This window comes from Prionailurus bengalensis, chromosome D4 (assembly GCF_016509475.1).
Source record: "Prionailurus bengalensis isolate Pbe53 chromosome D4, Fcat_Pben_1.1_paternal_pri, whole genome shotgun sequence".
NCBI lineage: Eukaryota > Metazoa > Chordata > Mammalia > Carnivora > Felidae > Prionailurus > Prionailurus bengalensis.
In genome coordinates this window covers 21061291-21074171 of record NC_057359.1, presented here as the reverse complement: position 1 = coordinate 21074171, position 12881 = coordinate 21061291, and the positions used below count along the sequence as shown (strand labels likewise).

The 12881-nt window shown below is 41.4% G+C and overlaps 1 protein-coding gene across 9 annotated transcripts in view; it reads right to left on the bottom strand.

Moving 5' to 3' along the window:
• Positions 1–12881, bottom strand: part of LOC122474997 (transducin-like enhancer protein 4) — a 142038-nt gene that overhangs the window by 59109 nt on the left and 70048 nt on the right. For 5 of the 9 annotated variants that reach the window (XR_006295065.1, XM_043566515.1, XM_043566520.1 and 2 more), the window contains 2 exons: positions 12078–12282; positions 10799–10815 (listed from right to left, as the gene is read on the bottom strand). Coding sequence is in view for 8 of the 9 variants with exons in the window: in XM_043566515.1 (XP_043422450.1) it covers positions 10799–10815; positions 12078–12282 (222 nt within the window). In the remaining variant the exon portion in view is untranslated. The remainder of the gene's footprint in view (positions 1–10798; positions 10816–12077; positions 12283–12881) is intronic. The other 4 variants (XM_043566516.1, XM_043566521.1, XM_043566518.1 and 1 more) reach the window with 1 other exon arrangement.

The window sequence follows — 12881 nt, the reverse complement described above, 5'->3', positions numbered from 1 at the left end:
GAAAAAAGGAAAAGAAGGGAATTGAAAACGACAAGGGTGAGCCAAACAGTTCACAAGTGAGCATCTGGCACTGACAGGAGGAACTGAGCACAGAGTCTGCGGAACGTGCTACAATCTGGAAGGAGGGCGCCAGTTTGAAAATGGGAAGAACCGAAGACAATCCTGTTAGGATTGGGGGTGTAACTTATCTAACCAAAGGATTATTGCTGGACGCCCCACTCTCTAATTCTCTATTAGTCATAGTTTGCTCGATTTTCCCAAGGGCAAAAATGTCACCAGCTCAGTTTAAAATTTCCTAAATAGGGGAAGACTAGGTTACTACCAGATTTTATTATGAAAACAGATTCCAGCCTAAGCACCCAATTCGGGAGCCTCCCTCTGACTAGCCCAATATGGTTTGGTTATAATCCCCGGACAGAGGCTCGGCCTGAGGCTAGGGCAAGGGTGTGGGGTAACTCAGAGGCCGGTCAAGTCCTGATCACTGTGGTATAAACACAAGCGATTATTTCAATTTTCTCCAAAGATTATTTTTTCAGGGCAGCCCAATAAACCCAATAATGCCCAGATTTACTAGAAAATTTTTTATTCATTTCCCCATGCACCAGAAAGTAAGCTAATAACATCCCACCGAGAGTGCTGTCAGGCCAAATCCCTCTGCTGCTGAATGCACTGGCAGGATCAATCTCCCTTCACTGGCCATCCCACCATCCACTTTAGGGCAAGACCCTGGGGACCGCTCCAGATTACCCCTCCACACACAGTGTCACAGGCACAAGCCAGAGTGGCCCAATCAGTGCCAAGAAAAGAACAAACTAAAAAAGATTAATTCACAGATGTTCATGCATTTCACATACACTGTGCCCCATGGTCCGTTGCTAGGGCAACGGGAGACCACCAGTGCGAGCTTTATTGGCTTTATGAAGTGCGTCTCGGGGACTATAGTCCGAGAAATGCTGCATAATAATAGTGTGGCTTTTCTGAAGCCTTGTTTTGTGCTTATCCACATTTAACCTTCTGAGCATTATGAAGAGGCATCGTTATGCACGGCCTTCAAACCCTCCCACCACCACCACCAAACTGCCCCAACACTCTATCTAGAAGCATTAAAATGTATCTCCTGGGGGTCCATTTTGGGAAGATCCACGTTAAACTGCTCAACCAGTTGCACCATTTAAAAATCCCTCTATTAGTAGCGCCGCTGACCACACCAACGATTTCTGAGCAGCACAGAAGCTACTACAAAAACCAAAACGTGCACATGCCCCTGACTTCCTATGCTCGGGAAAGACCCTTGCTGCTGAATATCACAGTTGGTTTTAACCAGCAGGACCAGGAAGCCTTGTCAGGCCAAAGTCTCTTCCCAGGGGAGAGAACTTTCTGCAATGATGGGACCGTTCCACACCTGCACTGGGAAGGCAGTCACGGCAGCCACATCCGCTACTGAGCACATGAAAGTGTGGCTAGCTGCTGCCACGAAGCTAGTTTTTAAAATTTTATTTCATTTCAACAAATGTAAATTTGTAATGCTTCACGTGGCCAGTGGCTACCGTTTTCAGGCAGTTTTAGAGGCTTACCAAAACAACTAGGTAGGTTTTAAAAAGTTCACGAAGTGCTGTCTCTTCACGCTTTTAGTTTCTGCTTAATTAACACAAATATGACTCCAAGTAAACGTACACAGCACAGCATTCAGGGCTGGCCATGGCTCACTGTGCTGGCTCCAAACAGCCGCTGGCGGCGGCCTAATCAGCCCGGTTCTTCTTTGTCCAACGGGCCGGGGATGGAGACTGACGTCCCCTCCCCCCACACCCCACCCCAGGGCGGGAGGTTAAAATCACAAATGTCACAACTCTCAGAGCAGTAGCACAGATCAAGTGTTAATCTAAAGGGAAGGGGTGGGTGAGGGGGAGAATACAGGCTGGCTGGGCGAGGGAGGATCTGGAATGAAGAGGAGAAAAATAAAGCCAGTGAATAGATCAATAGAAGCAACAGCTTACATTCAGATTCACAGGAGAAAGAACACACCGAGACAATCATTTCCTGGGAAAAGCTCAAGCCTAATGAGAATTTACTCTGCTCCTTTATGTGACAACCAGCCCTTTTGTGGCACGGGCTTCCTGACTGACAGGAACCCAGGGCCCCTTAATAGGATTTCCATATTATTTCCAACACCTGCCCAGAAGTTATTTGTTTACATTGAAGGAGGCAAGATTCTCAAATCAGACATCTGCTTCTAGTTCAGGCATATCTTAGGAAACCATCTAGAAAGCAGCTTTGTTACCATGGTGACATTTTTATTTTCCGCCTTTAGTTGGCTCAAAACATTAGCATTTCCAATTTTATTTTGTTGTTCAAAAGGCCAAATGTCGCTCAAGAAAACAGAAGTTTAAAGAAAGATAAATGAAGAGACTACTCAAAAATTTCTAGAATTAAAATGACCATAGGAAAGAGTAAATCAAAACGAGGCGTCATTACATTGCCTACTAGCTTCTCTCATTGGGTGGCATCGCTAAACCTGTTTACCTTCCCCCTCCCCTCTCCTCTTCCCCTTAAAAATCTGAATACTCAGCAACTTGGAAAGCACCAATTTTGAAAGACAAATTCAAGAATCCTTAGGGTGCGATACAATTAAATAATGAGTCCATTTCCATGAAAAAGAATTCCCCTCGCTCGACCCTATCACTGTCTTAAGAAAGCTCACTTACAACAATAATGCTTAAGACATTTTAACTTCCACCTCACTGCAATTCAGTACGGGGGCGAGGGATGTGAAGGAAAGGAAAGTGTAAGCTTTTCTTGAACATTCAGAGGTTGAGGAGGGGATGGAATATTAAACAGCGAGGGAAGAAAGGTAGATGATGCAGGGGTGGGTTTCGTGCAAGGGCATGCTGTTGTTTGCAGCCTGCTGCTGAAGCTGCACGACTACGGGAGGCACTGGACCCGGGGGTGGGGGGGGCCGTGTTTATCCACCACCTTCAGCCATCGCAAAGAAACAGGAATCTAACTAACTTAAGGGACTAGTGCTGGAAGCCGGACATGCTTTCTAAAGCATACAGAAACAACTGGATTGGTTCCGAGTAATGCATCTGATAAAGCTAAGGTAACGGTACTTTTGTTCACCTTTTAGATTCGAAGGAAAACAACGAAGCAGTTCAACGCTAACATTTAAACTTCCGATCTGGCAGATCTAAGCAGCATTTACTGAGTCTCAAAATATGATTTTATTACTGTCATTTAATGACAAGCTTATTTAAAGGAATCTAAAATTCTTGCAGAAAGCGCTTCTCAGCCCTCAGCACCCTTCCTTTCTACTCCTCTGTCACGACACCAGAATGGTGTTCAATCCTGCCCCTACGTGGCTGGCATGGCCATAATTAGATAAGACTCCTCTCTACACCTGACATTACAACCCTTAGTAGTGATGGCCCTCAGGCGTAGGGAGTCTTGAACTCCAGACACACATGAATTACTTTAAACCACCACAGAGTAAAATACGGAAGTTGGATACAAGTAAATACAATGATTTCCAGCAAAAATGATTCAACAAAGCCTGAGAGGCAAGAATGCACAGCCACCCTGAGTGGTTTTGTAATTTTGCCAGAGTAGGTTATGGGTGTTACCGTAAAACACAAAAAAGATGGTGAACAATTCTTTGGAATACTTTTTTTGCAAGAACTATCTACATTTGAAGAAACAAACACTTTTGAAATTCAAGGGCCAGTAAAATTAATCTCAGGCCCTTCCACAAAACTGAAATGTTAGATACTAACTTTTCAAGAGATGAAATGCATTCTAAGTAAGCAAATTAGACACGTTAAACATCAGGATGAAAATGTCTAATAACGAAGAGGGATGGTTCATGGAGATAAAGAAACCACCCTTGCCAAAAATCAGCTGGGGAAGAAGCTCCCCCCCCCCCGCCCCGGTAATTATTCCTTCTGCCTGGGTGATCAGGGGTGGAGGGCACAGCAAAGAAGCGGCACCTCTCCCCCAGTCACATCATTAATCCATTTGTGCCTGCCACCTGAGGACCAGCTATGCCCTAAAGATATTTATTCGTCCGTTCGACAAACAAACAATTACAACATATTTTCTGGAATTAGGGCACCTGTTACATTTCACACAGCTTACACGCCTGGAGGCAGGTATCAATTAATACTGAACAAATTACTGCATCATAAACCCACAGAACAAAAGTTCCCAGTTGTCCCTCGATAAGGTAACTCTACATAGTAAAATGCACATTAGAAACAAATACTTCTACAAAGAACAGAAAAGCAACAATGATACTCAAACATTTCATTACAAATTACCATCTTATTTTGGAAAACTGAAGAGTTAAACATTAAATGCTTGAGAAGCCTACTTTAAAACACTAAACTATCCCCTAGGCACCCCACTCCCAAAATGAAATAAAACTGCCACTTGTATTTATTTGGCTAATGGTGTGGCCAACTTTATTAATGAAACATACCCTATGGTATAAGATTTTTATTGTAAAGTTCACTTGTAGGGCAGAATTAAATTACCTAAGAAAACATCTACATTCCAAATGCTTGAAAAAAATACCTAGCAGAATAGCTTTGCGATCCAGGGACCTGCCACTGTGACACAGCTTAACCTAGAGGGAGAGAGGATTCCTAGCAGGGTCAGGATTTTCCTAACTCTATTATAATTCCCTTCTTAACTAATCCTTGATGTGTCATCCTATACAGTTCCACAAAGAAGATTAAGATTTTTGCCCTCAAGGAGCTAAAAATTTAGTGGGAGAGAACTTTATTCTGTTGGAGCACAGGGCATCTAGGACACCACGCACAAGGAAACAGATGTACTTAACATATTTTAAAAATCCTACTTAAAAACCTATTTTTGAAAGCCCATCTTGAGTCATATTTACGTTGGGAAAGTGGAGTTGGATTTCAAATACATCACAGTGTGTGTGTGAAGGTTAAAGGACACAAAGAGAATTCCATTTAACAACGATCAGCATCATTTGTAATACACCTTTGTGTATTAATAAACCTCATTAGATTGGTCATCGCCAACACGTACACACAAACCAAGGGGTCATTCTTCTACCCATTCTCCCATCGTAAGAAAAAGACATTTCCCGGTACGATTCAGCACAAAGTATTCTTGCCACCACCAGGAAGCACAAAGAGACATTTAGAATATAGAATATTCTACAGGAAGCCCAGGCCAGGTTCTTCAACCAGTCAGTGGCAGAGGGAAAATTTTAAAAGTGAAGGAAACACCTAGATTAAAAGAAACCTGAGGGTATTACAACAAAATGAAATTGATCCTATTTGGACCCCATTTCAAGTAAATAAATTATTGGAAATCATCAAAGAAGTTTGCTTGTAGGCTGGATATTAGAAGCTATCAAATAATTATTTTTACCGAGTGATTAAAGGCATTACGGTTACCAAAACCATGTCCATTATTTAAAGACATGTGTTCACTTTACATGCTGAAGTACATAAAGGCGAAGGCATGCTATCTGGGATTTGCTTTAACATACTTCAGCAAAGGAGGAATAGACTAAAATGTGGCTGTAAATTGACAGCTCTTATACCTCCATGTTAAGTATATGGAGGATCTTTGCACTATTATCTCTATTTCTAAGTTTTTCAAATTTTTACTAGCAAAAAAGAAGGCAGAGTCACCCCAAAAGCTTCTTTTTTGAGGAAGGCACTGCCTATGTGACCTTGGACAGGACCTTAGCACCTCCTCACGTCTGAAAGACGAGCATATGCCAGCCTCCCACCTTTGCCGCTGAAATCTAAACTGAGCCGCACGTGCAGCAGTGGGACTGAGTAAGAATCCACCGTATTTTTCCCTAGGTTAGAGCGGATAAGCTGCAGTGTCCGAGTTACAGCCCTTATTTAGATACATCCTTTTCTCAGAGTACTGATGCCTGGGAGGAAAAGAGGAGACAATGCAAGAAGCTCCAGTAGAGTTTGGTTTAGGGCTGGTGTTTTGTTTATACCGTCTCGCTAGTGTTTTATAGATTTCATCTACTCCTCTTTTTAATCTAGTCTCCTATCACTTTATGCCTTTGTCTTTCTATAACATGTCCTTCTAAAGTCTACAGTAATGAAAGATGGGAATCAATCCCATCAAGCTTTCTCCCACACGGTAAAATGCCAAACATTCCCATCTTAAACAGGTGCATAGGGGCGGGGAGGGGGGGCAGCGTTAAAAACAAAACTGACTGGGCCACTGGGTTATCCCCTCTCGCACTGGTCCCCCTTTCTTCTTTTATCAAGTGGCTTCTTCTCCACTTTCCCCCACACGAGACATGCCAAAGGGTTAAACGTATAAAAGGCACACTTTTTTCAGACTGATACTCCTTTGAGACAGGAAAAAAACCCATCATCAAATCATACAGGTCACACAAGATCCTGGAACAGAACCTTAACCATTAAGTCTTGGTGTACCAAGTAAAGTGGCAAACAGAAGTAATCATTCTGTTAATTCAAGCTAAAAGCCCACTTTCACCTGTAACACCCAACTAATGAGGTAAAAGTGCTTTCTTGGCCTGAATCATACACTTCAATTTTTATATAAAAACAGTCTTAGTCTAATTCTCCATTGACAAACCTTTACTGCCAACAGGAAAGAATTGGAAGCAAGAAGAAAAGCAATGTATGATGTTTTAATCATCTACATAGAATAAACACCAAAATATAGCAGAGGCAGAATACACAAGCATTGCCTTAGATACGACTCATGAGCAGATCATTCTGAAAACCGTGAAACAAACAAACAAAAAGAATTCACGTAGGAAATGGAGGGAAAACACAGTATATGCACTCACAGAAAAGCATTTTGGTTGAAAAATAACTACATGTAAGTTTAGAAAAATAAAGTGCACCACCCATACTTATGCTAGCAAGACTTACAAAAATTGTAAGTGCCATATTGGCGGACTGTGTGGAAACATAAACACGGCATTTTAAGATGGTATGCTGTTTCTGGAGATTAATCTGGCAGTGTACAAGTCACTAAAGATGATCACACTCTCAAGATGAGCATGGCATTTTGGGGAAAACAATCCAATGAAAATAGTAAGATAAAACCACCACCACTTTGGAGGAAACAAATGTACTTGTGCTGTATTTTACCAAAAAACATGGCAAATCCTTCACAGGTCTGACTCGAGGAGGTTACTGCATTTGGGATACATAATATATATTAAAAGGACTAATGAAATCACAACGTTTGCACAATACCAGTTTGAGAGGGGCCATGGAGTTTACCAATAGTTGGTGAGAGTGAATTTCGCTATTTTTCTATTTCTATTTAAGCTGGTCTTGATTTGGGTATCTGTCATTTGCGAGACGGTAGCAGAGTTGTATAGACATTTGGGGGTAATAAGACTAATTGCTCAACCTCAAACTCCTACCAAGTTTTGGGTAACTTGGCCTTCATACCTCTGATTCATCATCCTCACCATCAGCCGCTCAGATAAAAATGGGAGAGTGATGTGAGGAGCCTAATGATTTCTCGTCATGAACTGGTGCCACCAGCAACTGGGCAGCTCCTGGCAGGATACGGGAATGCCACTTTGGAGCCAACCAACTTTTACCCCTTTACCCTCAGGAGGCACGGGCAGTGCGAGGTTCCACCACACTAGAGAATGTTCCCTTGGTTTCGCTTATGATGCTTCAAGGCATGAGAGAAATGGTACCGTATGTGCCGGAAGATGGTGAGAAAGCCCCCGGTCAGGAGAGAGAAGTGGGAGCCCCACTGCGGGAGCTCCTTGGAGAGCTAAATTTGGGCCTTCCAACCTACCCCTAAGGATAAGAGTGGATCACGGTCTGTGTTTCTGGGACCCAGGCTTGGGCATAAGGAGTTACAGAGAGCCAAATGAAAAGCAGGTGCCCTGGACCCTCACGTCAACAGCCCTACAATACACCCCATTCTGGTTTCTTGTCACCAAATAGACCGATTCTTGGGCTTCTACAGTGCTTTCTCGTTTAGGTCCATATTTACCTTCTCCACCCTTGTTGAAAAACTTCAGATACAGATCTGTAAATAAAAGGCTTAGGAATGAACTTGGCTACTGGAGCTATAGAAAACAAGATCAATAAAGCCAATAGCATAGGTTTAGTGGCCACAGAACCTCCAAGAAGAGAAAGGAAAAGGAAGAAAAAGGCCCAACACTTTCACAAGTGAATTTTTCTCATTTTACTCGACATCTAAAAAGGTAAGGCACCTTAATTATCTGAATCTTTACAGTAAGTTTAAATTACATTTTATGAGCTATTCTGAAATCTGCCCTGTTTAATAATCTGTAACGTCAAGAAAACATTTTAAAGTGTCTCTCACAATTAAACCCATCCACAACCTTGTATAAATCAAAATTTTGCTACCATATCAAAATGTTACACTGGGGCTGTATAACATTGCCCACATCCTCATTACATGCAACACTAATTACTACCAGCAGATTCAGAATTTTCTGCACATTAGAGGCTTTTAGAGGAGCTATAAAAAATTTCAGGCACCATTAATTTAAATTTGTATTGAAATTTCCTTTTGACAGATGGCCAAAAATTACTTATTATTTAGAGCACCAGAGCTGCCTGTTTGCACATTAGAAGAGGAAAGGGAAAAATTAAAAGCAAGAAGGAAATTTATGTCACGTTCATTACCTGTTAAATGTTAAGGAGCATTATCCTGCATGAATAAATTATTTCATACAAGCCTGACTCCAGCTGCAGGCAACTGGCACGCTCAGGCTGATAAAAAACCATCTCGAGTCACACAGCAGACAATCATAAAAAGCCCCTCTTAACCAGGAGCCACTTAAGGGAGGATGAGGACAATCAATGGAACAAGCAACTAACTTTCCCTGAGCATCACAGAACACATTGCCGAAAATCAGCAAACTTGTTTCACCTTGCAAAGCCACAGCACAACCCCAAAGCTGACACAACTTCCAATTTGAGAACGGTAACCGACAAGAAACATCTATTTATAGCTACCATTCCATAATAAATCAAGGAAAATCATCCACTTCTATTTGCTTTTTGTTTTCCCCCTGGCTGCTGGCTATATAGACACTCACTCCCAGACTCATCCTGAATGATTATAGATGATTTCAAAATACACCCTACTCTGGCACAAGGGAATATAAAATGTAATTGACGCAAAAGTGTGCACTGGAGTATAAATATTTTCATAGTCTTCTGAGAGTGGGGCAGGACAGGAGCTTTTGTTTAGTTCACTGGCCTGCCTGAAGGTATGGATTTATCATAAGAAGGCAGGGAGTGTTTATATGCCTGGCCTCAGAATAACTAGACAGGCTTTCCAAGGGCTGCTATCAGCTAATGCTGGTGGATGCATTTACTCACTACTTCTAAGTACACGTGTGTGGAACACTTACCACACTCAGATTAAAACTGCTCTTTTAAAAAATCTACATACTGATATGCATATTCTACAACAAAATACACAACTGTAAAAGCGTAAGTAAATAATTCAGTGTGTACAGTTTCAATTGTAAATGTTGACATTTCTATGGGTGTACAGATGCCCTTTCAAATTACAAAGACTCTTGAAGGGTAAAATAGATACACTTAATTTTTATTTTCCATTATGTAAGGGTTTTGGAAAAAAGGACAAGGAGTCAAGAGGCGTTCAAAGGGAGAGCACATGTGGTTTCAGGGGAAGATTTTAGTCTTCATAAACATAACTTCATTAAAAACTACAAGAGACAGAACTGCTTATAATCCACAACAATCAACTGCTGCAAAATATAAGGAAAAGAACTGACAGCATCTGTGCATTGGCCGATGCTTGAGAACTATGCTTTCCTTCTAATCTGTACAAAATACAATACATATTACATATATAATTATGCATAACACACGGGCATATTTACACCGTGGCTGGCTCAAAAGTGATCGAACAATTTTCGTATTTTCCTCATGTCCTGCCGTGGTGGCCTGTTTTTGTTTGCTTACTATATAAATTCAGGCATCCTGAGTACATCCCATTCTGGGGTTACACAACCACATCCAAATTATTAGGCCCCCAATACTTTTCCTCTTTCCCTACAACTTGTCTATAAAGAGATATAGAGGCAGATAAGAGAGATGCAAAACTTAAGGAGAATACCTTATTATACCAGGAAACAAGATGTTATTCAATGGGGTCATACCTTTTAGATCTAAACAAAATTTTTTATTTATTTATTTTGAGAGAGAAAGAGAAAGAGGAAGAGAGAGAGAATCCCAAGCAGGCTCCACGCTCAGAGCAGAGTCCAAACGGGGCTCGATCCCACAACCCTGGGATCGTGACAGGAGCCAAAATTAAGAATTGGACGCTTAATCGACTGAGCTACTTCAGGCGCCTCGAAGAAAAACGCTTTAAAACAAATGTTTTGTTAAGGAGTTTTGTAGGATGGAATTGTTTTCTAAAATGAGACTAAGGTACATTTCTTATCAATCAATTTATTTACTCTTCATTATTATTTATCTTACAGCCAAAGCCGAAGTGAAAAGAAGTAGTTATTCTTTGTCACACAGCAAGACGTAATAAAATGAGCATTGCAAGCCAGATCTTCTGTAGGACAATCTTGGTCTATAAATCAGATTGTGACAGAAAAGTAAGACTGAGATTTTCAAAAACCTCCCACACACAACTGAAAACAGTCAAAAAATGCAGCTGACCACTATTTGGTAAAGCCCACCACATCATTCTGTACATTTCGAAGACTCCATTTCTAGATTTATTCAACTCATTTAGAGACCTAGTAAGCCATTCCTTAATCTGTGGGTTTGAGTCCTACCTTGATGGAGTCTCTGTCTACAGGCAAAACGGCAGCAACACAGGTGGTGGGAAGAAGGGAAAAGAAAAGTACCAGTTAGTTTACATAAGATCATCCATTTATCAAACTTGATCTCTGCTAAATAATAAATGGCACAGATGGCAACTTTGCATTCAAGTTCATTATTAATGCCATTCGACCAGATCCACACGCAAAGTGCCAATCTACCTTTGACACAATTTCAGAGGCCAAAGCTGGATACTCAGATTATTTATACTCCTTATTGACTTGTCCACTTACAAAGATGTTTATAGTCACGCTTCAGCTCTGCATCACAGCATTTAGGTAACTGGATGACAATAATACAGTGTTTCCAACATCAGAGATGGGAAATTTATGTTTAGGTGATAAAAATCATTTACCCAAGATTGTAATTCATGGTAATGACACTGAAAGAGGAGTAGATATGAAGTTTTAATTACAACCACACCCTTCTAACGAATGAACCACCCTTGTGCTAACTAAATTCCCACAAAGGAATGCTGGGAGAAATCTCGTTTGCTTTTCTGCTACTGACTAATAAAAATTATCGGTAAGCACCATACAAACAGACGGTCACATCAAAATATCTCATATACTTTAACGGAGGGAAGAAACCAATCTAGAAGGAGCACAACTGTCCTTTAAATCAATTATTTGCATAAACAATTGTGCTGTTCTTCTAGGAAGAGATGAGTTCATTTCATGCTTCCAGACAGCCTGTGTGAGAGAGGTAGTTAAATCAACAGATTTAATTTGGGCTGCACTTTCTCAAGTACTAAGACTACTAAAATTGTTTTCTCACCTGCAAGATTTTTATCACACCAGATAGGCTGATCTGATTTATAAATAATAATTGGCTCTGTTAAATTATCAAGTAGTTTCTACCAGTAAGTCTTTTCCCAAAACAGAGGAGGTCAAAATGAGCTATTAATGCCACTCACTATTTCAAACATGGAGCACTGTGGGACTTCATTACTGATCTAGACTTGGGGAACATAGGAGGTAGCACGGGGTCAAAGGCAGTAACCAGGAAACAGGAGCCCTTGCCTTTGGGGACTGCATTAACTCTTGCTAACCGCTAGGGTATCATTTGGAAAAAGACTGCTTCCAATCATTAATTTCCCTTCCAGCAGAAATCCTTTGTCGAGTCAGTCACTGGTAAAGTTAAATCCAGAGCCAGAATGCACAATGGTATCCAGAACCCACCCTCAGTGGCAGGCAGGTAACAGCAGATTGACATCTTGAGGGAATCACTCACCTCTTTGGTGATCATTGTCATGGTGCTTCTTCTCATCTTTAATTGGAAGGTGGGACTGGCCTCCCAGGGCACTGGAGAGGGCCAGGAGGCCAGCGCTGCTCCCAATGGGAGGAATGGCAGGGGGCTGAAGGCCGGAAGGGTGTGGGGTCAGAGGCACCGGCAGACCATGTCCATGTGACAAATGCTGGGCCTGGAGTTGTTGCTGCTGTGAGAAATGAGACACAGATATTGAACTTGTTCCCCACCTCCACGTCCCCCCACCTGCCGCCAAAAGAAAAGAGGTGCAAACAGATCATGGAAAACCCAGCACCCGTGAAGGAAAGGTTCCTCTTTTGTATACCTATTTTTTAGAAGGGGAGGGAGGGAGATGTATAATGGAGAAATGCCCTTAGATTTGGGGGTTTTGCACTTCACTGTGAAGAACTTAATTCTCACTGAAATTAGCTAAGTAACTTTTAATAGCCGAAAGTCAGATTTCTTCAAAATGTTCATATTTTGTTCTCCAAAACATAAGGCCTTGCTATCATACATTTCTAATCAAAACACATACGTGACTAACTGTTAGAGCAGTTATGGTGAACCAAAAAAAAGCTGAAAATTGAGAAAATTAGCGTTAAACAGTTCTCCCAGAACCGCTGCACAGCATGCAGCAAGAGTTAATTTGAAAGAGAAAACCTGAATTAACAACCCAGAAAAGGAAACTGGTTGCAGCCACCGTTTTAAGCCCTTTAAGTGTCCTCAGCGGTACTTGAGCAAATTACTAAAGAAAATCTAATGTAGCAAGGCCTGGGTCCTCCTGTAGGC